This window comes from Amblyraja radiata, chromosome 31 (genome assembly GCF_010909765.2).
Source record: "Amblyraja radiata isolate CabotCenter1 chromosome 31, sAmbRad1.1.pri, whole genome shotgun sequence".
NCBI lineage: Eukaryota > Metazoa > Chordata > Chondrichthyes > Rajiformes > Rajidae > Amblyraja > Amblyraja radiata.
Genome location: NC_045986.1, coordinates 12,898,649 through 12,922,618, shown reverse-complemented (window position 1 = coordinate 12,922,618; position 23,970 = coordinate 12,898,649). Strand labels below are relative to the sequence as shown.

General features: G+C 51.4%; 1 protein-coding gene and 1 long non-coding RNA gene across 9 annotated transcripts in view; both read right to left on the bottom strand.

Annotated features, from left to right (window-relative positions):
* The window catches only part of samd11 (sterile alpha motif domain containing 11), a 244,144-nt gene that overhangs the window by 8,542 nt on the left and 211,632 nt on the right, over positions 1 to 23,970 (bottom strand). For 7 of the 8 annotated variants that reach the window (XM_033048526.1, XM_033048527.1, XM_033048520.1 and 4 more), the window contains exons 9-12: positions 21,987 to 22,102; positions 19,681 to 19,759; positions 18,094 to 18,138; positions 16,829 to 17,541 (exon numbers count right to left, since the gene is read on the bottom strand). In XM_033048526.1, coding sequence (XP_032904417.1) covers positions 16,829 to 17,541; positions 18,094 to 18,138; positions 19,681 to 19,759; positions 21,987 to 22,102 — 953 coding nt within the window. The remainder of the gene's footprint in view (positions 1 to 16,828; positions 17,542 to 18,093; positions 18,139 to 19,680; positions 19,760 to 21,986; positions 22,103 to 23,970) is intronic. The other variant, XM_033048521.1, reaches the window with a different exon arrangement.
* On the bottom strand, positions 282 to 15,448 carry LOC116990642. Its single transcript, XR_004416588.1, has 3 exons — positions 15,439 to 15,448; positions 10,915 to 10,919; positions 282 to 342 (listed from the first exon to the last, which is right to left on the bottom strand). It is a non-coding gene; the product is annotated as an uncharacterized LOC116990642 (long non-coding RNA).

The following is a 23,970-nucleotide window of genomic DNA, read 5'->3' as shown; positions in this document are numbered from 1 at the left end:
CCAGGTACGGAGGAACCGATCTCTGGGGAAGGGGACCAACAAGAAGCAAGTCTTAGCAAACCCAAGTCAGGCACAAAAAGTTGGAGTAACTCAGCGGGTCAGGCAGCATCTCTGAAGAAAAGGAATAGGTGACGTTTCGGGTCGAGACCCTTCTTCAGACTGTAATGGGCCTGTCCCACTTAGGCGATTTTTTAGGCGATTGCCAGCGACTAGGACAATGGAATTAATTGAAGTCAGCACCAGTGACAACCTACGTTAACCTGGCGACAACCTAAGACAGCCCAAATTGTCGCCACTGTCACCGAAAAATTTTCAATATGTTGAACCTTTTTCGGCAGTCGCCTGTCATCGCCGAAGTGTGACAGGCCCTTTAGACTGAGACAGCCTCCCTCTCCTTCACAAACACGCGGCATCCCACAAAGGCCAAAATAAAAGATGCAGAGATCTCCAAAAAGAACGCACTGTTGGCAGGGGGCGATCTCATGAAGAGGGGAGAGCCGGAACTGAGCGGGACGTTGGAAAATCAGCAGGAATTCTCTTTACATGTCACCTCGCAATAATCCTTCCTGGAATGTGTGAAATGTAAAGGGATCCGGATCAATTGCAAGTTCTACCACTCCACGCCTAGGCTCATTCTTTGGAAGCCCGTGTGTCCAGGCACACTGTATTTTATTTTGTGTGTGGGAAGGAACTGCGGATGTTGGTTTACACCGAAGATAGACACAAAAAGCTGAAATAGCTCATCAGGTCAGGCAGCATCTCTGGAGAAAAGGGATAGGTGATATTTCTGGTCGACCCAAAACGCCATATTATCCTTTATCTCCAGAGATGCTGCCTGACCTGCTGAGTTACTTCAGCTATTTGTGTCTATGGATTGTTTTAGTTCAGTTTGGAGATACATCCTGGAAACAGGCCTTTCAGCCCATCGAGTCCACGCTGACCAGCGATCACCTGTTTACACTAGTCATATGTTATCCCACTTTCTCATCCACTCCCTACACACTAGGGGGACATTTACAGCAAACCTGCATGTCTTTAGGATGTGGGAGGAAACCAGAGCACCCAGAGGTAAACTACGCAATCACAGGGAGGACATGCAAACTCTATGCAGACAGCACCTGAGATCAGTATTGAACCCGGGTCTCTGGCACTGTGAGGCAGCAGCTCTACCAGCTGCGTCACTGTGCCACCCTTTGAGAGATCATTAGGGTTAGGCTGGGGAGAACTCATGAAGGAGGTCCCTTGTGCCATTAAGAACCAGGAAGGGGAGAGGGTTCAGACTGTGTGCGTGTGTTTGCATGTACGTGTGATTGTGTGTGTGACTAAAAGGGTGTGTGCGTGTACATACACGGTTGCGTGCTTGTTTCTGCGCACGCGTGCTTGTGTGTGTATTTGTGTCTGTGGGCATCTATATCTGTATGTCTGCGTTTATGTGTGTTTGTATCTGTGCGGTGTGTCTGTATTTATTTGTGTGTGTGCACATCTGTCTGTGGGTGTAGGTGTGCTCGCACATGTGGTTGTGTGTGTCTGTGCGGTGCGTGTGTGTGTTGTCTGTGTGCATCTGTGCGTATGTGTGTACATCTCTATCTGTATGCGTGTGTGAATATGTGTGTGTTTGTCTATGCCTGTGTACGTGTGTGTGATTGAGTGTGTGTGAGTACGGTGTATGTGTTTGTGTGTGTGAATGTAAGTATGCGTGTATATGAGTGCGTATGTGTGTGTGATTGAGTACGTGTGTGTGTGTGCATGAATGTATGCGTGTGCGTGTGTGTTTGTGAGTGAGTGCATGTGGGTGTGTGAATGTATGCGTGTTTGTATGAGTGTGCGTTTGAGTGTGTGAGTGTGTGTGAGTGAGTGTGGGTGTGGGTGTGTGAGTGTGCATGTGTGTGTGAGTGAGTAGGTTTACAGGAACTGCACACCACACTGGTGTGGGCTACAGGAGGTTGAATGTGGTTCCGTCAGCAGAGGAAGTAGAAGTGAAATCAATCCTTTCCCTCGCTGCCGCTTCACATACAAAGCCACTTAGCTCAGCGCTGCCAGCGTGTGCGATCCGTGGGGATCCGCCGAGGTCAGCCTTGGCCTGAAACCCAGCCACTTCCTCACTCTGACAGCCGTCCAAATATTTCCTTCCGGTGTACTATTTACCAGAGAGTGACTGCGTCAAGCATTTTCATGGAGTTTGCTCTCTGTGGTTTGGAAAGGTCCGCGGTCCTGATTTTAAAGCAAAAGCCACGAACTTCAGCTATATTTTTTCCACCTAAACGCGGGATGCCATTTAACCCCCTGGCTTGCCGACTCTCTTTCTCCAAGAGGCTCTTTCAAATAAATTGCTTTCCAATCAACTTTGCACTCTCTGTGTGGACACCAGTGGATTAGAACGCAAACTAAACGGTGCATTAATGCCCTTGATGGGTTGCAGCTACAGTATCACCTCTCTTTGGCAGGCGTACAAAACCAGAAAGGATGCATTGTTGGGTTTCTAAATTACTGAGTGCAGGACAGACACAGTGTAATGTATTCCAGCATTCTGAAGGAGCAGCTTAGAGCAGGGAAGGGCTGCATTATATAAACGTCAATAAAGTGTTCCCTGCTGTGTGAATGGAGCGATGCCAAGCCTCACTGCACTACTTAGCTGCGCAGATCCCAGCCTGTGCTCAGGCTCCGCTCAGTCACCAAATATCAGATCGTCCTCAGCAATTAGCCTCAGGGTTTCATCCACTGCATCAATGTGTTCCCCATGTGGCTTCCTGTACATTGGCGAGACCAAGCGTAGACTCGGCGGCCGTTACGCCCAACACTTGCGCTTGGTCCGCCATGGCTTACTGGATCTCCCGGTTGCTAGCCATTTTAACTCCCCTTCCCGTTCCCACACTGACCTTTCTGTCCTGGGCCTCCTACATTCGCAGAGTGAGGCCACACGCAAACTGGAGGAACAGCACCTCATATTCCACTTGGGTACCGTACAACCCAACAGTAGGTACATGGATGTGTAGGAAGGAACTGCAGATGCTGGTTTATCTGAGATAACTGGTTATCGAAGAAAAGTACAAAAATGCTGGAGTAACTCAATGGGACAGGCAGAAGAGACTCAACCCGAAATGTCACCCATTGCTTCTGTCCAGAGATGCTGCCTGTCCCGCAGTTACTCCAGCATTTTGTGTCTATCTTTGGTATGAACTTGAATTATCCAATTCCAACATTGAATTATCCAATTATTAACTATTCCCCCCAACACCTTCTCCCCTTCTCTCCCTGACACCCCCCCCCCCCCCTTCCATTCCCTGTGGCCTACCTGGACTCCCACCTATTTTTGCCCTCCCCCTCTGCTACTTGCCCCCCCCACCCCCTTTGCTTCACAAGCTGCACCTCTCACACCTTCTATTCTTATCTCTGGCCTTTGTTCCAACCATCTGCCTATCATAAGCCCCCCTCGCCCGTGTCCACCTATTACCTGACAAGCTCTGCCCTGACTCTCCCCCTTTCCAGCTTTCTTCCTCCCCCCCCCCCCCTCCCCTTACAATCAGTCTGAAGAAGGGTCGCGACCTGATACGTCACCTATCCATGTTCTCCAGAGCTGCCTGACCCGCTGAGTTGTGTCCTGAGGGAGATACAGACTCAGGGAGATTGCTACATGATCATACCATTGCCCTCCGTTTCAGTCATCCCAACATTGCCTGAGTCACCTCCTTGTTTACCCAACCTGGGCGGCACGGTGGCACAACGGTAGTACACACACGTACACACCCGCACTACCATGGCATTGCAGTGCCAGAGACTCGGGTTCGATCCCAACTGCGGCTGCTGTCGGTACGTTCTCCCCGTGACCGCGTGGGTTTTCTCTGAGAGCTTCGGTTTCCTCCCATGCTCCAAAGATGTACGTTTGTGGGTCCATTGACTTGGTATAAATGTAAAATTGTCCCAAGTGTATGTAGGATAGTGTTAATGTGCGGGGATCGCTGGTTGGTGCAGACCCGGTGGGCCGAAGGGCCTGTCTTCGCGCTGTATCTCTAAACTAAACTAAACTAAACTATACCACATGTCCCTGGCCGAGGCAAGAGTCTCTACTGCTATCCTCTGGGAACACGAGCATCCAAAACTCTGGACTGGCGCTGTGCCTCGTCTCCCCTTACACTTCCTGATCCAAGCCGTCTCCTTGGCCGCCAATGCAAAGCCTCCTTGATTCCAACATCCCTGTCCCATCCTCACCCCTCTTCCAGTCCCCACTCCTCCTCCCTGAGCACTGCAATTGGCCCTTCCCAATTCTATTCACTCCACCAATGGCGACCCTGCTTCCAGTTGCCAAGGCAATGTGTCTTAGTATGTGTGAGAATGTTTCTGTCTGCATATACGTGTGCAGATATATTTCTACATGTACACATACTGTACATCTGTCGGTCCTCACACATGTGTGTCAGTCTGTACTCATGTGCATGTCTTGGCCCTGGGGCCAAGCTTGCCCACGCCAAACAGGATGTCCCATCTACACTAGTCCCACCTGCCCACGTTTGGCCCATATCCCACTAAACCTGTCCTATCCAGGTACCCGTCCGAATGTAATTTAAATGTTGTTGTCGTACCTGCCTCAACTACCTCCTCTCTGCACCTATGTATGTATTTGCATGTGCGGGCATGTGCGTGTAAGTCTGTCTGTGTATACATATGGCCTGTTGTGTTGTGGTGTGTACGCACAGCATGGGCATGTGTACATACTGCACACACAACTCTGGAGTGGATGGATACTTGCGGAACATACAGTATCAGTGTTTAGATTAGTTCCCTTTATTTTAAGGATGCAGTGTGGAAAAAGGCCCTTCAGCCCACCGATTCCATGCCGACCATCAATCACCAGCTCACACACTGGTTCTGCACCCTCCCCGCACACGGGCAACTCACAGAGGCTAATAAACCTACAAACCCGCACGTCTTTAGGATGTGGGAGGAAAGCGGAGCACACATGGTCGCAGGGAGAACGTGCAAACTCCACACAGACAGCAGCCATAGTGAGCATTGAACGCAGGTCTCCAGGGCAAGTAGACAAGACCACAGAAACGGTTCGTTTCTTGATTAGTAAGGGCATGAAAGGGTTACGGAGAGAAGGCAGGAGAATGGGGCTGAGAGGGAAACAAGATCAGCCACGGTTGAATGGTGGGGTAGACTCGATGGGCCGAATGTCCTAATTCTGCCTCAATGTCGAACGATCTTATGGACTGAAAATAAAAACCAAGAAGGAGACCGGACAAAAACCAGCCCTGAAAGAGTTAATGAGACGGCAGAATCCACTTGAGTCTCTGTGCTTTGCTCGTGGCCAAATGGGATCTCATAAATGCAACAGGCCGATTACAGTAAATCTCCTGACACTGCCTTTATTTCTCAGCCTCCTGCTTTGTGACCCGAGGGCAGGTTGGCAGAGAGAATGTTCTGTGGCTCGGAGCAGTCAATCCCCCCCTGGGACCACCTTACCATTCCTTTCCAATGACCCGAGTACATCCCCCTCAAACCTGCCCCCGCGCTGGCCCAGGGTTAGTGCTGCACGCACTCACTCACTCCCCACCTCCGCTTGTTGGAGCCTGGAGCCCACCGACATGCCCCCTCTCTCCATCACATCTACACCTTACCCATGGGAGAGTGTGTGGGGAGAGAAGGTGGGGGAGAGAGGGAGGGTGGGGAGAGGGAGTGGGGCTGAGAGGGAGGGTGGGGAGAGAGGGAGAGGGTGGGGAGAGAGGGAGGGTGGGGAGAGGGAGTGGGGCTGAGAGGGAGAGTGGGGAGAGAAGGGTGGGGAGAGAGGGAGTGGGTGTTGGTCGGTCTTTTGTTTTTCTCTCTTTATTTGCTCTGTCTCGTCTTTTGTTTTTACTCGGTCTCTTTTTTTTCTTCTTTCTCTTTTTCTCTATCTTTCGCTCCGTTTTACCTTTTCCTTTCTCTCTCTTAGGAGAGGACGGGTTCAGACAGGTGCAAGGCAATTAATACCAGACAGCGGTGGGAGATTTAGTCGTGTGTTGTCCCATTCATGTGTTATTTAGAAAGCCGTTACCTGGGAGCACGGGTGATTTTTCAACATAATTGATTGTTGTGGGGTGCAGCTGTTTTACACGTCTCTCCTCCCTCTCCTCTGCTCCTGCTCTCTCGCTCACTCTCTCTTTTCCTCTTTTGCTCAATCTCTCATACTTTCTCTCACTCATTTGCTTCCCCTTATACTCACTATTTTTTTCCTCTCATTTTTTTCTTTCCTACCACGCTCCCCCCTTACGCTACCCTCGTCCCCTCTCCCCCTCCCATTCCACCTCCCCCTCACCCTCTCCATAATTGCCTTTTACCGCTCACCCCGTTCCCACCCTCGCCTCTCCCCTTCCACCCTCTCATGTTACCCTCAACCTCTCCACCGCACCTTCTACCTCCCCTCTCCCCTCCCCCACCCCCTCTTCCCCTCTCTCTCTCTCACTGTCTCTCTCACCTCACCCTCACAACCTCTCCCTGTCTCCCCCCCACTCTTACTCTCTCCCCCTCACTCTCATTCTCTCCCCCACACTCTCACTCCCCCACTCTCACTCTCTCCCCCACACTCTCACTCCCCCACTCTCACTCTCTCCCCCTCACTCTCACTCCTCCACTCTCACTCTCTCCCCCACACTCTCACTCTCTCCCCCACTCACTCTCTCCCCCACACTCTCACTCTCTCCCCCACTCTCACTCTCACTCCCCCACTCTCACTCTCCCCCCCTCACTCTCTCCCCCACACTCACTCTCACTCTCTCCCCCTCACTCACTCTCTCCCCCTCACTCTCACTCCCCCACTCTCACTCTCTCCCCCACTCTCACTCTCACTCCCCCACTATCACTCTATCCCCCACACTCTCACTCTCTCCCCCTCACTCTCACTCTCACCCCACACTCTCACTCTCTCCCCCTCATTCTCACTCCCCCACTCTCACTCTCTCCCCCACTCTCACTCTCACCCCCACACTCTCACTCTCTCCGCCACACTCTCACTCTCACTCCCCCACTCTCACTCTCTCCCCCACTCTCACTCTCACTCCCCCACTATCACTCTCTCCCCCACACTCTCACTCTCTCCCCCTCTCTCACTCCCCCACTCTCACTCCACTCTCACTCTCTCCCCCTCATTCTCACTCCCCCACTCTCACTCTCTCCCCCACACTCTCACTCTCACCCCCACACTCTCACTCTCTCCGCCACACTCTCACTCTCACTCCCCCACTCTCACTCTCTCCCCCTCACTCTCACTCCCCACACTCTCACTCTCTCCCCCACACTCTCACTCTCTCCCCCACACTCTCACTCTCTCCCCCTCACTCTCTCCCCCACACTCTCACTCTCACTCCCCCACTCTCACTCTCTCCCCCACTCTCACTCTCACTCCCCCACTATCTCTCTCCCCCTCACTCTCACTCCCCCACTCTCACTCTCTCCCCCTCACTCTCACTCCCCACACTCTCACTCTCTCCCCCACACTCTCACTCTCTCCCCCACTCTCTCACTCTCTCCCCCACACTCTCCCCCTCCCTGTCATCCTCTCTCCCTCATTCTCTCTCATCCTATCTTTCTCAATGCTTGGCTGTAGCACAGAAGTGTAAACCTTTAACATGCATCAAAACACAAGGTACATGGTTCCCTGGTCTATATGTTTCACTACAACCGATACTTGGTCCTATGTTGGAGCTTGCTCTGAATAAATTCGGAGCTTGCTCTCCCAGTTTTAAAACGGCGTCTCCAGTTCACAAGTAATTTGGAAATTGCTGAGGCTGTCAGCAATGCCTGTCTCTAATGTTTCCTTTCCTGAAAATGGACTGTTTGTGGGGAACGGGTTGTGAGCAGGAGAGGAGCAAAGATGTCTCAATCTGTAATAATGTTTTTTTTTAAGGGGCGGCACAGTGGCACAGAGACCCGGGTTTGATCCTGACTGCGGGTGCTGTCTGTGCAGACTTTGAATATTCTCCCTGTGACTGCGTGGGTTTTCTCCGGCTGCTCCGGTTTCCTCCCACATTGCAAAGACATGAATGTTTGATGGTTAATTAGCTTCAGTAAATTGTCACTTGTGTGTCGGATAGTACGGAGTGTATGGAGTGATCGCTGGTCGGCACGGACTCGGTGGGCCAAAGGGCCTGTATCCACGCTGTATCTCTAAACTATACTAATAAATGGCTGACAATCCCTTAAATATCTTGTTGGACCACTTTGAACCTGTAGGAGTAATGCACAGAAAGAGGCAAGCTAGATAACCCCCGCATAATTGTGGGTGGGGGTTGGGGGAAACTCGTTTTATCTCTTTCCTCGACGGAGATGAGACTTTTTCCGTGTCGTATCTCCGTCTGCACTGCGGCCTAAAATGGTGGAGCGACTTCGGAGCTCCAACCGCGGGAGCCTGCGGTCTTTAACAACGTGGAGCTCCAAGTCGAGGGAGCTTTGACCGCCCCGACGAGGGAACTTCGATCGCCGGCTGCAGATGGTTCGACTCCCCCGACCGCGGGAGAAAGAAGATAGGACTTTATTGCCTTCCATCATGGTGAGGAATGTGGAGGAACCGCTGTGGCGGATGTTTATGTCCATTTTTTAATGTAGTTGTGTGTCCTGTTGCTTTTTTAGTATGGCTGTGTGGCAAATCAAATTCCTCGTATGTTGCAAAACATACTTGGCGAATAAATTATGATTATGATAATCAGTCACAGTCTAGATCATCTATAACAATTCCTGTCACCCACGACAACCACACACTAGCTCCACTAGCACGGTGGCGCAGCAGTAGAGTTGCTGCCTTACAGCGGCAGAGATCCTGGGTCGATCCTGGTTACGGATGCTGTCTGTACGGAGGTTATACCTTCTCCCCGTGACCGCGTGGGATTCCTCCCACACTCCCAAAGATGTGCAAGTTTATAGGTTAATTGGTTTCTGTAAATTATCCCAAGTGTGTCGGATAGAACCGGTGCACGGATGATCGATGGTCGGTGTGGACCTGGTGGGCCGAAGGGCATGTTTCCACGCGTTATCTCGTAATTCTAAAGTCATGGAGCACAGAAAGAGGCCCTTCGGCCCAGCGCAGCCATACTATCCAGCAATTGCCCATCTGCACTAATCCAACCTCCCTTCCATTGACTTTGTCCACACCACGCTGCCTCAACAACATAAGCAAGGACCAGTCTCACTTCCTCTTCGCCCCTCTCCCATCAGGCACGAGGTACAGAAGTGTGACAACGCATAGCTCCAGATTCAGACACAGTTTCTTCCCAGCTGTTATCAGGCAACTGGACCATCCAACCCACAACTAGAGAGCAGTCCTGAACTACTAGCAACCTGATTAAACGACACTCAAACTGCCTTTCATCGGACTTTGCCTTGCACTAAAAATTATTCCCTTTATCATGTATTTGTCCACTGTGGACGGCTCAATTATAATCATGTATAGTCTTTCTGCCCATTCAGATGCTCGTCCACTTTAAAGAGCAGGTAGATCGGGTAGTTATAACTCTGGCAAGACGCTTGTTTTGATTAGTGGAGGCCAAAGGGCAGAGAGGTGTTAGAGAAAGCTTGTCATCAAACTGGAAAAAGGTGCAGAGAAGATTTATGAGGACGTTGCCGGGACTTGAGGGGCTGAGCTGTAAGGAGATGTTGGGCAGGCTAGAGGTTTATTCCTCGGAGGGGTGACCCTACAGTGTATATAATCATGAGGGGAATAGATAGGGTGAATGCTGTCTTTTTCACAGGGAAGGGGAATTAAAAACAGTAAGACACAGGTAGACAAAAGTGCTGGAGAAACTCAGCGGGTGCAGCAGCATCTATGGAGCGAAGGAAATAGGCAACGTTTCGGGCCGAAACCCAAAGGGTTTCGGCCCGAAACGTTACCTATTTCCTTTGGGCCTATTTCCGTTGCCTATTTCCTTCGGGCCTATTTCGTCCCGAAACGTTGCCTATTTCCTTCGCTCCATAGATGCTGCTGCACCCGCTGAGTTTCTCCAGCACTTTTGTCTACCTTTGATTTTCCAGCATCTGCAGTTCCTTCCTAAACACAAGAGCAAGACACATGTTTAAGGTGAGAGGGACAAGAGTTGCTGCCCTTACAGCGCCAGAGACCCGGGTTAGATCCTGACTATCGGTGTTGACGGTACGTTCTCCCTGTGATTGCGCGGGATGTTTGGCGTACCAAATCCACGCCGAACAATGACGACACCAGAGGCAATTTCCAATTTTTACCAAAGCCAATTAACCTACAAAGCCGGACGTCTTTGGGAGTGTGGGAGGAAACCTGAGCGCCCGGAGAAAACCTACATATTGAATCCAGGACTGGATGAATAATTACACTCTATAATCTACGGGCCTATCTCCAAACTTGTGTTATTGGTAATCTTTTTTTTTCTCCCTCCCTTCTCTACTAGCTCATAGTTTCTTTTTTCTCTTCCCTTATTTTATTTTTTCTCCATAGCTCTATCTTTCAAAAAATTTATATTAAAAAAAAACAGAAGCTGTGTTAATATGTAACTGGATAAACAAATCGTGTTTTGGTTATGATATGTATATGCTTCTAATAAAAATATTTTTTTTAAAAGACAACCCACTCGCTCACAGGTAGAACGTGCAAACTCAGGATAGACAGCACCTGTAGTCAGGAGCGAACCCGGGTCTCTGGCGTTTTTGTGGCAGCAACTCTGCCACTGCGCACCGGCGCCGGCCTTCGCGCCTGACGTTCTGTGTGAGGCGACTTCCTGCCCCGGTCACCACCGTCACCAAATCCAACCTGGGCGAGCCAACCCAGCATTGAGTTATCGTGCGTCTGGAACACGGTTCAAAACCGCACCACGGGAACCGCTTTTACCAGCAGATGATCACATTTTTTTGTAAAAGCTCGTTCCACGATATAAAGATTGATGTTTGGGGAAGGCAGTCACCGCACAGAAGGATAATGGGCACATAAACTCAAATGCCTTCTGGGACATAATCTGTGGCTCATGTATTGAAGGAATGATAAAACATCAGGGTGTAGATGGATCACATTTATTGCGTTCAGAACACATCCATCCATCACCCAGGTTATTTTCACATTAGTAGCGGAGATCGGGAAACCAATCCATTCCTGGTTCACCACACAATGTCCTCCAGAGAAGGGACCCTGGCTTACGTGTGACTCCAACTCCCCGTGAAATAGTCCGGCAAACATTCCCAGACAAGACGCAGAGTGCTGGTGTAACTCAGCAGGTCAGCATGCATCTTTGGAGAATGTGGATAAGTGACGTTTCGGGTCGAGACCCTTCAACAGATTGTAATGAGGGGGGGGTAGAAAGAAACCTTGAGTTTGACTTGATCGTATTTATGTACGGCATGTCTGTTCTGGTTGTACACCAAGCAAAACAAAGGTTTTAATTGTACCTCAGTACACAGGACGATAGTAAACCTAAACCCTCACGTCGACCTGGAATAGCACATGGTCCCCTAATTGAACCTCGGCCAAATAAGGCTGCCTCCACGAGTACAGTGTTCTCTCAGTGAGCGTTAGAAAAGTTTCCTGGTCAACAGACACAAAGCACAGCACCAGAACAGGCCCTTCGGCCCACAATGTTTGTGCTGAACATGATGCCAAGTTAAACTGACCTCATCTGCTAGTACATCATCCATATACCTCTGTTCCCCACACTTATCTAACAGCATCTTATGCACCACTATCATATCTGCCTCCACCCCCAGCCCTGGCAATGCGTTCCAGGCCCCACTACGCCCTGTGTAAAAACTTGCCCCACACATCTCCATTATATTTTCCCCCTTTCATCTTTCACCGGGCAGTCACGGTGGCGCAGCGGTACCTTACAGCGAATGCAGCGCCAGATGACCCTGGTTCGATCCCGACTACGGGTGCTGTCTGTACGGAGTTTGTACGTTCTCCCCGTGACCTGCATGGGTTTTCTCCGAGATCTTCGGTTTCCTCCCACACTCCAAAGGCGTACAGGTTTGGAGGCTAATTGGCTTGGTAAATGTAAAAATTGTCCCTAGTAGGTGTAGGATAGTGTTAATGTGCGGGGATCGCTGGTCGGCACAGACCCGGTGGGCCGAAGGGCCTGTTTCCACGCTGTATCTCTAAACTAAACTACACCTTATAGCTATGCCCTCTCGCCATGGACATTTCCACCCTGGGAAAAAAGTTCTGACTGGCAGGAGTAGGCCATTCACCGCCATTTAATGTGATCATGGCTGATCATCCCCAATCAGTACCCCGTTCCTGCCTTTTCCCCATATCCCCTGACTCCGCTATCTTTAAGAGCCCTATCTAGCTCTCTCTTGAAAGCATCCAGAGAACCTGCCTCCACCGCCCTCCGAGGCAGAGAATTCCACAGAGGGAAGCTTGACAAAGAAGCATACAATCGGTAAAATTAGTCAGCAGGGCAGGGAAACTGGTCGGAGCACTATAGTTGATGAGGGACGGAAAGGAAGGGTTTTCTTGAAGTTAGAGAAGTCATTTTGCTGAAGACACACACAAAAAGCTAGAGTAACTCAGCCGGTCAAACAGCTTCTCTGGAGGAAAGGAATAGGGACTTTGCTGACTGGATAGTTCGCAATAAAAAAGCTTTTCACTACCTCTGTACATATGACAATAACAAACTATGCTGAACTAAACTGCAATCCTTCCCCTTCACTAAACCGCAGAAGGAAAAATCACCAGCTTTCAATGTTGAACTTTCGAAAACGTTTTCTAATTACGGTGAACGCCACTGAGCCAATAGCTGGTTAACCTGTGGGGACGGGTCATTATCTCCAGCCGGAGGTTCGTTATTACGAGTGAGGAATGATAGCTTAGCCTTTCTGATTCCCCAGTGGAGTCTGGTGGGTCTAAAGAACGACTGGGACAAATGCCAACAAAATGCGGAAACAAGGAACTGCAGATGCCGGTTTATACAAATTGGTTCAGTTCTCAGGACAAGGGAAATGAACGAATGGACCGGTTGTGGCGTGAGCTCGTTTGGCACCTTGAATGCCCAGGAACGAAGAAGACTACAAAAAGTTGTGAACACTGCCCGCTCCGTCATCGGCTCTGACCTCCCCACCATCGAAGGGATTTACCAGAGTCGCTGCCTCAAAAAGGCAGCCGGCATCATCAGAGACCCACACCACCCTGGCCACATGCTCATTTCAACCCTGCCATCGGGATGAAGGTACAGGAGCCTGAAAACTGCAGCGTCCAGGTTTAGGAACAGCTTGTGTAGGAGAGAACTGCAGATGCAGGTTTAAAGAGACACAAATGCTGGAGTAACTCAGTGGGGCAGCCAGCATCTCTGGAGAGAAATAAATAACAGCATTTAGTTCTGATCATAAATTTCTTACAGTGCTTGGACAGTGTGTGTGTGCGTGTGTGTGCGTGTGTGCGTGTGTGTGTGTGTGTGTGTGTGAGTGTGCGTGTGTGGTGCCAGTCTACTATGAAAAGCGGGCTCCCCACCCTAGACGTCCCACCAGTTCCACTGTCCGCATCCTTGTATCCCTCTCGTTAACACACCTTAGTTCCCCAGCCAACAATACCCCATTGTGGGCTCCACCCTTCCTGAGGTCATCTGTTGCTGACCCTGATATGGTCTGACCTTTTCTCGCCTCCAGTCCCCCCCCACTCCCTCCACCTCTACATTTCCCTCTGAAGAAGAGTCTCGACCCGAAACGCCACCTATTCCTTTTCTCCAGAGACGCTGCCTGACCCGCTGAGTTACTCCGGCACTTCGGTGTAAATCAGCATCTGCAGTTCCTTCCCACACGTGACCAGAGAGCTGTTCGGGAGCTGGGTCGGTTTCGGTTCCTCTGTATCCACCAAAACAGCTCTGCAAAATGATTCAGGAAGGACGTTACTCTGAGCAAAGTGGGAAGTGAGAGGAGCGGTGCATATGTTTGGTCTTAGAGGGTGGGAAGATCACCTTCCTGATGCATAGATGAATCAGACTGTAGTGTGCCCAACCTCAAGGCCTGTAGATAAGTTCATAATAAGTTCATATGTCACAGGAGCAGAGTTAGGCCATTCGGCCCATCTCTGCCATTCCATCATGGCTGACCCATCTTTCCCTCTCAACCTCACTCTCCCGCCCTGTCCCCACAATCTTTAACACCTTTACTAATCAAGAATATGCCCATCTCTGCTTCAAAAATACCCAATGACGTTTGCCACACCCGTCTGTAGCAATGAATTACAATGATTCACCACCCTCTGGCTAAAGAAATTCCTCTTCACCTACATTCTAAAGGTACATCCTCTTATCCTGAGGCTCTGCCCTCGGGTCCCGGACTCTCCCACTAGTGGAAACGTTCTTTCTACGTCCACTCTATCCAGGCCTTTCACACTTCGATAAGTCTCAATGAGAAACATATGGCGCGTGATTCATTATTCCCCTTCACGGTAAGGCCAGTATCTATTGCCAATTCTGAGTGCCTCTCAACTAGCATTTCAGGAGACAATAACGTGTCCAATGCCAAGGTGTACAGTGTCAAAGTGTCAAAGAGTGCAGAGCTGGTTGCCACGATACAGGGAGGAGATGCAGGGTTCGGAAAGGGTTTACCAGAATGCGAAGGAAAGAACTGCCGGCTTAAATCGAAGGTGGACACAAAATGCTGGTGTAACTCAGCGGGACAGGCGGCATCCAGAAAAAGAATGGGTGACGTTTCGGGTGGAGACCCTTCTTCAGACTCAATGCTCCTGGATAAGAGGATATTGTTTATAAGGAGAGGTTGGGCATATTTGGGTTGTTTTCTCTGGAACGTCAGAGACTGAGGGGAGATTTGATGAAAGTATATAAAATGATGAACCTTCGGTAAGGTAGACAATCGGAACTTTTGCCCCAGGGTGGAAAGGTCAAAGATCAGAGGACATGACTTTAAGATGAGAGGGGGAAAGGTTAAAGGAGATGATTAGGGCAAGTATTTCTTTTAATGTATAGAGAGTGGGTGGTGTTTGCGGAGCACACTGCAGATACGACAGTGGCATTTAAGAGGCTTGTAGAGTGAAGAAGGGTCCCGACCCGAAATACCACCTATTCCTTTTCTCCAGAGATACTGTCTGACCCACTGAGTTACTCCAGCGTTCTGAGTCGATCTTCGGTTGTAACCAGCATCTGCAGCTCCTTCCTGCACTTTTAGATCGGCACGTGGATATGGAGGGATATGGATTACGTGCAGGCAGAAGAGATGAGTTCAACTTGGCCTCATGCTTGACACGGCCATTGTGGGCTGACTGCCGGGCCTGTTCCTGTGCTGTCTTATTGCTGGGTCCAGGCTGGGAAAGGTTGGCAAATTTCTTGAGGGAGCCAGATGTGACTTTGCATCAATGGGATTATTTTGTGGCCGCCACTGCTGATGCAAGCCTTCATTTTTCAGATTTGTCTAATTACTAGAATTAAATTCCCCCCCGCTGACAGGGAGCGATGCGAACGCCTCTCTCCGTCGCTCTGGATTGCAGCCCAGTGAGCCGGACACAAAATCACCATCGGCCAGAGGTGTCAGACGATGCCGCGACTGTACAGCCTGGCACTGAGGCTCCACAGTGCCCGCACACGTCACCAACTGTACACAGCGCCCACAACAAAACAACTGTACACGTTACACTTTAGAGATACAGCGTGGAAACAGGCCCTTCGGCCCACCGCGTCCGCCCCGACCACCGATCCCCACGTACACCAGCACTATCCTACACACACTAGGGACAATTTGTAATTTTTACCGAAGGCCATTAAACGACAAACCAGCACGTCTTTGGAGTGTGGGAGGAAACCGGAGCACCTGGAGAAAACCAACATGGTCACGGCGAGAACGTACAAACTCCGTACAGACAGCACCCTTAGATAGGATCGAACTTGGGTCCCTGGCACTGTAAGGCAGCAACTCTACCGCTGTGCCACCGTGCCCGGCGGCTCTAAGCAATGGCTTTGAGTTCTCAGCGTAAAATTCGCCACAGTGGCGCAGCGGCAGAGCTTCTGCCTCACAGCGCCAGAGACCCGGGTTCGATCCTGGCTACGGATGCTCTCTGTGTGGATCTCTCTGTGATCACGTGGGTTTCCTCCTGGTGCTCCGGTTTCCTCCCACATCCCAAAGACGTGCGGGTTTGTAGGTAATTTGACCACTGCGTGTGGGGGGGAGAGTGGTTGTACAAGTGAGGTAACTTCAACCTCGTGTGATGGTTCGGCGTGGACTCGGTGGGCCGAATGGCCTGTTTTACATGACAGACTCCACACATTAGATTTTAGGCTTTATGCCCCTGTCCCACTTAGGAAACCCGAACGAAACCTCTGGAGACTTTGCGCCCCACCCAAGGTTTCCGTGCGGTTCCCGGAGGTTTTTGTCAGTCTCCCTACCTGCTTCCACTACCTGCAACCTCTGGCAACCACCTGCAACCTCTGGGAACTGCACGGAAACCTTGGGTGGGGCGCAAAGTCTCCAGAGGTTTCCGTTCAGGATTCCTAAGTGGGACAGGGGCGTTAGAGATACAACTCAGAGACAGGACCTTCGGCCCACCGAGTCCGCGCTAATCAGCGAGCGCTCTGCACACTATCGCTATCCTACACACAGTGGGGACAATTTACAACTTTACCGAAGCCAATTAACCTACAAACCCGTACGTCCTTGGAGTGTAGGAGGAAACCGGAGCACCCGGAAGAAAACGCACACGGTCGCGGGGAGAAGGTACAAACTCCGTACAGACAACATCTGTGGTCAGGATCAAACCCGGGTCCCTGACGCTGTGAGGCAGCTACTCTACCGCTGCGCCACCGTGCTGCCTCTCGCTCCACGGACGCTGAGCATTGCTAAAGGTTTCTGATTTAGTCTCACTTTAGCGGCATCTGCGTGATTGTGTCCCCAGCGATCTTACCTGTCTGGAAGTAGGGGTTGGCTGTGTAGGGGAATGCGAAGGGCAGTGGCTGTGGGAGTGGTCCGGGCACGGGCGGGAGGTACTTGGCTTTGCCCTCGTTGATGGGGGGTCCCAGGAGGTGGCTGGGGGAGTCGACCCCCACGGGGCCGCATGGCGTGTGGTGAACGACGCCAGCCTCGCGCAGCTCCCTGATGATGGCCTCGCCGGGCCTGGGGTCCCTGCACTCCTTCAGTTCGTGCCCGTGCCCGAGCCCGGCGGCCTCGATCTTCAGGTTGTCCGGCTTGCCCTCGCTTCCCTCCAGGTCACTCTCCGAGTCCTTCATCTCCTCGTCCGCGCCCTCCATGGCCGGCTCCCTCAGTCGCCCCTCGCCCCGCTCCTTGTGCTCTGCGGCGCACGGTGCCTCCGGCCGGTGGTGGCCCCCCCTGCGGCCCCCCTTGCCCCGGCACGGCTCCTTGACCAGACCCCCCGTGGGCACGGACCCGTGGCTCAGGCTCAGCAGGGGCGCCGTGCTGTGACGCAACACCAGCATGGCGTTCCTCCTCGACAGCTCCTCCCGCAGAGGGTGGCCCTCTGGGATGTCGTGCAGGCTCCGCAGCGCAGGGTGGTCCGGCGGCAGACCCTGGTGCAGCGACAGCGGGTCCACTGCCAGCATGCGCTGACGGTGCATGCTCTCAAACTCCTTCTGGCGCAGCAACTCTGCTGACATCTCCAACCTGCACCGGGGGGGGGGGGGGGGGGGGGGGAGAGGGGGAGAGGGGGAGAGGAGGATAGAGGGAGAGGGGGATAGAGGGAGAGGATGATAGAGGGAGAGGAGGATAGAGGGAGAGGGGATAGAGGGAGAGAGGGAAAGGGGATAGAGGGGGAGAGGGAGGAGGGGGAGAGGGAGGAGGGGGAGAGGGAGGGGGAGAGGGAGGGGGGAATAGAGGGGGAGAGGGGGGGAGTGGGAGGGAGAGGGGGTGAGTGCGAGAGGGAGAGGGTGAGAAGAAAGGGGGAGGTGGAGAGAGGGGGAGAGGCAGAGAGGGAGCGAGTGGGAGAGGGGGAGGGGGATAGAGGGAGCGAGTGGGAGAGGGGGGAAAGGGAGAGGGGGATAGAGGGAGAGGGGAAGAGAGGGAGCGTGTGGGAGAGGGGGAGGGGGAGAGAGGGAAAGGGAGAGGGGGATAGAGGGAGAGAGGGAGAGAGATTGTCACTTTCATGTACCACTGGCGCCCACACAAATGTCTATCTTGGTAAAAATGTGGCAGTAATGCAATTGGAAAAGTTGATACCAGTGTTGTTCTTTTGCAGCAGCCAATCGGATCACTGGGACATTTCTGTTGTGAAAAAATATGATTCCATTAATGGAAAGTTGTGGTGTGTGTTTTGGACAGTGCACTGTCCTCAGCCCAGACAACATTGCTCAGATATCGCCAGACAATATAGTCACACAGAGATACAGCACGGAAACAGGCCCTTCGGCCCACCGGGCCCCATCGATCACCTAATCCCACGTTAATCCCATTCCTTTTATTCCCCTCCTCCATGCCATTCTGCAAATTGTAAATTGTCCCTAGTGTGTAGGATGGAAGTCATGTACTGGTGATCGTTGGTTGGCGTGGACTTGGTGGGCTGAAGGGCCTGTTTCCACGCTGCATCTCTAAGCTAAACTAAACTGAGCTAAACGAGATGTAACTGGACTGAACTAGACTAGACGTAACTGGACTGAACTAACGGAACTAGACTGAATGAATAGACTGAGGCGACCACCCGCCCCGCGACAGCAACAGTGACCTCGGTGTGACCCGGGCACAGCGAGATCCAACGAGAGAGGCCCCTAGTGATGAGGGGGGCAGGGGTACGCGGGCAGAAGGAGCCGCATTGTCTACCCCCCGCGGGACATACGACACATTGCACGGGGAGTGGACTGACACCCTTGTGCATGGTCACGAGGTCTGAAGAAACATTACACATCCTATTTCTGCAGAGATGCTGCCTGACCCACAGAGTTACTCCAGTACTTTGTGTCTGTTATTAATATAAACCAGCATCTGCAGTTCCTTGTTCGTACATACTATCTCTCTTTCTCTCTGCCCCCTCTATCTCTCCATCCCTCTCTCTCTGTCCCTTTGTCTCTCTCTCTCTGTCCCTCTATCTCTCGCTCTCTCTCTCTCTCCACTCTCCCTCTGTCTGTCTCTCTCTCTCTCTCTCCCCCTCTCTCTGTCCCCCTTTCTCTCTGTCCCTCTCTCTCTGTCCCCCTCTCTCTCTGTCCCCCTCTCTCTCTCTCACCCTGCCTCTCTCTCTTACTCTCTTTCCCTCACCGCCTCTTTCTCAGTTCCTCCCTCCCTCTCTCCCCCTCTCTGTCTGTGTCGGGGGGGGGGGGGGGTTATCAGGCTGTGCGGTGCAGTGGTGATGCAGGAGGCAAGTCCCACCACCTTGTGTTGGGAACAGCCCATGTGTTGTGAGTCAGGGCGGTTTAATTGCCAAAGGTGGTGACGTGAGTGGTGAGGTCCCTCTCCGGAGAGTGCGGGAGGGTTCTGCCCGGGCCGGCTGCCTGCCCCTTTCCCGGGGTTACATCCGTGCCCGAGTGGCACTAGAGAGTGACTATGCGCTGTCCACGGGTGCCCTGGGGGATTCCCGGGACCGCGGGGGGTGGAATACATCCTAAATAAGGATGGTGATATAGTTGTATAATAGTATATTTAGTATTGAAGAATATTTGTATTACGGTGGTCGGTTTTGTTTAGATTTATTTCGTACTGTAGATATTATTGTAAATAATTGAATACATGATTTTTGGTAAAAAAACATCCCACAACACGCAAAGCGAGGCTTGCCGTGGCGGTGTGGTGCGGTGTTGGTGCCACCGCTGGGCTTACCTGGCCAGGTTCTGTTTCCGTAGCATCTCCTGTTGCCGTGCGAACATCTCCGCCTGGGCCGGCTGCAGGAAGCTGTACCCTGTGATGGTGGTGAGCAGAGAGCAGAGTCAGCACGAGTGCCCATCTAGGGCCCGGCGTTCCCCGCCTGCCTAACGCCCGCCGTACCTCAGCTCAATCTTTCCTGCCCACGGTGGTGCAGCAGCCTAACAGCGCCAGACACCCGGGTTTAATCCTCACTGTGAGTGCTGTCTGTGTGGAGTTTGTACGCTCTCCCCGTGACCGAGTGAGTTTTCCCCGGGATGCTCCGGTTTCAATAGACAATAGACGATAGGTGCAGGAGTAGGCCATTTGGCCCTTCAAGCCAGCACCGGCATTCAATGTGATCATGGCTGATCATCCCCAATCAGTACCCTTCTCCCCATATCCCCTGACTCCGCTATTTTTAAGAGCCCTATCTAGCTCTCTCTTGAAAGCATCCAGAGAACCTGCCTACACCGCCCTCTGAGGCAGAGAATTCCACAGACTCACCGCTCTCTGTGAGAAAAATTGTTTCCTCGTCTCCGTTCTAAATGGCTTACTCCTTATTCTTAAACTGTGGCCCCTGGTTCAGGACTCCCCCCCACATCGAGAACATGTTTCCTCCCACACGTACAGGTTTGTAGATTAATCGGCTTCGGTAAAATTGTAAATTGTCCCAAGTGTGTAATGTAGCGTTAGTGTACGGGGTGATCACTGGTCGGCGCGGCCTCAGTAAGCCGAAGGGCCTGTTTCCGTGCTGTATCTCTAAAGTCTAAAGGTGGACCTCTCCCGCAGCACTGTGCTCAGTGGGGAGCGAGGTTTGATGTTTAACCCTGGTCACCATTCCCAGCTCCATGGACAAGCGATAGACACAAAATGCTGGAGCAACTCAGCGGGCTAGGCAGCGCACACCTCGGGACAATGGAATTAAATGTAACATCTACAAGTTTGCGGATGACACAAAGCTGGGTGGCAGTGTGAGCTGCGAGGAGGATGCTATGAGGCTGCAGGGTGACTTGGATAGGTTGGGTGAGTGGGCAGATGCATGGCAGATGCAGTATAATGTGGATAAATGTGAGGTTATTCACTTTGGTGGCAAGAACAGGAAGGCAGATTATTATCTGAATGGTGTCAGATTAGGAAAAGGGGAAGTGCAATGAGACCTGGGTGTCCTTGTACATCAGTCACTGAAAGTAAGCATGCGGGTACAGCAGGCAGTGAAGAAAGCTAATGGCATGTTGGCCTTCATTGCGAGAGGATTTGAGTTCAGGAGCAAGGAGGTCCTATTGCAGTCGTAGTTGAGACCGCACCTGGAGTATCGTGTGCAATTTTGGTTTAATTTGAGGAAGGACACTATTACTATTGAGGGAGTGCAGCGTAGGTTCACAAGGTTAATTCCCGGAATGGCGGGACTGATATATGATGAAAGAATGGGTCGACTGGGCTTGTAGTCACTGAAATTTAGAAGGATGAGAGGGTATCTTATAGAAACATATGAGACTTAAAGGATTGGACAAGCTAGATGCAGGAAAAATGTTTCAGAATTCACTGGATGTTTTCGAGAGTTAGATATAGCTCTTGGAATGGAGGGCTAATGGAATCAAGGTATATGGGGAAAAGCAGGAACGGGGTACTGATTTTAGATAATCAGCCATGATCATATGAATGGCGGTGCTGGCTCGAAGGGCCGATTGGCCTACACCAGCACCTATTTTCTATATGGACAGTCTCCGCAAGCTCAGTCTGGTTCAGGTGGTGTTCTACAGCTCGCTTGAGCAGAGCCAGGATTTTGTTCAATCCTCCCTCTCAAAGGGCAGCCACAAGAGGCCGCACAACTTTAAAATGTGGGAGGAAGCACCTGGAGAAAACCCACGTGGTCACAGGGAGAACGTGCAAACTCCACACAGGCAGCACCTGAGGTCAGGATCGAACTATCTTTAATTGAATGTTACTGGACTTTATCTTGCACTAAACGAGGAATGAGGAAGATAGTAGCTCAAGAACACTCTCTAGTTGTTGGTAGGATGGTTCAGTTGCCTGATAATGGCTGGGATGAAACTGTCCCTGGATCTACCCCTCTGAAGCTACCTCACAGGGCAAGCTTTGGGTCACCTGTCCTGACGAAGGGTCTCGACCCCAAACGTCACCCATTCCTTTTCCCCAGAGATGCTGCCTGGCCCGCTGAGTACTCTTGAGTTATTCCAGCATCTTGTGTCTGTCACCTGCCCTCAGGCAGCTCTTGCGAGGTTGAAGGCTGCCAACAAGAGCAAGTTGTCGCGAGCACTCACCTGGGGTCTGGCACAGAGTGGAGTGCACTCCGAGGAAAGGGGGCCGCAGGTGGGGGCCGAGGGCAATGTGCGGGGCGTTCTGAGGTGACAGTAGAGGGTTTGCGTGCGTCATATTGCTGTTGAGAGAAAGAAGAGAGGAGTTAAGTAAGTAAGTTTATTGGCCAAGTATTCACACACAAGGAATTTGCCTTGGTGCTCTGCCCACAAGTAACAACATGTTCCCATCTCAGCAAATAAGGTGGTCGTTGCTTCAACCTCCTGGCTCGCTCACTCTCTTGCATACTTTAATACAGCTTCAAATTGTCCCCTCAGTTAGATTTAAGGGCCTGTCCCACTTTCACGGCCTAATTCACAACCTTTTTTACTCGTGGACATTTTTCATCAGGCTAGAAAAAACGCCCCGACCTACTCGATGCCACGAGTACCTACGACTAGCATCACGGCCTGCTACGACCATGCTGCGAGTATGAGTCGAGGGCAAACTCGGCAGAGGTCATGAATTAAGTCGTGAAAGTGGGACAGGCCCTTTAGAAAAAGTGCCCTGGTCAGCAGACACTCGAAGGAACACACAGCGTGTAGGAAGGAACTGCAGATGCTGGTTTAAATCAAAGATAGACACAAAATGTTGGAGTAACTCAGCAAGGACAGGCAGCATTCTCTGGAGAGAAGGAATGGGTGATGTTTCGGGTCTTCGACCCGAAACATCACCCATTCCTTCTCTCCAGAGAATGCTGCTGCCTGTTCCGCTGAGTTACTCCAGCATTTTGTGTCTATGAAGGAACATAGTACAGTACAGCACAGGAACAAGCCCTTCGGCCCACAGTGTCCGTGTTGAACATGCTGCCAAGTAAAACCAATCTCCTCTGCCTGCATGTGGTCCATGTCCCTCCATTCCCGGCCTATCCTAGCTAAAAGCCTCGTCAACGGCACTATAGTAGCTGGCTCCACCAGCATCCCCGGCAGCTCCTTCCAGGCGCTCACTACTCTCTGTGTACAATTTCTTTCAACTTTGCCCCTCTCACCTTCAAGCTATTATCTCCAGCCTTTTACATTTTGACCCTGGGAGAAAGGTTCTTGATAAGTTTCTCATAATTTTATATACGGCAGTCTCCGACATGCCAGATAAAACAGTCCAACCTCTCCATATTGCAAATCCAGGTAGCATTCTGGTAAAGATAGACACAAAGTGCTGGAGTAAATCAGCATCTCTGGAGAAAAAGGAAGGGTGACATTTCGTATTGGGATCATTCTTCATATTTTTCGGTCCAGACCTTTTCTCCGGAGGTGCTGCTATCTGACCAGCTGTGTTACTCCAGCACGTTACGTCTATCTTTGGTATAAACAAGCACCTGCAGTTCTTTGTTTCAGCATTGGGGTAAGCCTGCAGCTCAGAAACTTTGTTTGGCGTTGGACATTTTGTTGACCTTCTCGATTATTGTTAGATGATAAAACTCTTACATAAACTGCCCGTAATCCCGATCATTTCATCCTCCCTTGGCCTCTGCTGATAGGTTTGTCAAAAGAAGGTTTGTAAACTCAAGGCGGCGTGCCCGATGGAGTGAGGCAGAGACCCGACTACGGTTGCTGTCTGCACGGAGTTTGCATGTTCTCCCTGCGACCGCGTGGGTTTTCTCCGGGTGCTCCAGTTTCCTCCCACACTCCAAAGGCGTGCAGGTTTGCAGGCTAATTGGCTTTGGTAAATTGTAAATTGTCTCCAGTGTGTGTAGGATAGTGCTCGTGTACGGGGTGATCGCTGGTGCTCGTGTACGGGGTGATCGCTGGTCGGCGCGGACTCGTTGGGCCCGTCTCTGCATTGTGTATCTCGAAAGTCAAATCTCTGAAGTCAAGACGATATTCACAGCTTTGAGCACACTGTGGACTGCGCATCAAATCACAGCATTCCCTGTCAGCAAAAACAACGTGCTTCAGTTCCCACAGCCCGGGGACAAGCAGCTTGGTGGGCAGACGGAGTAGATATGCCAGT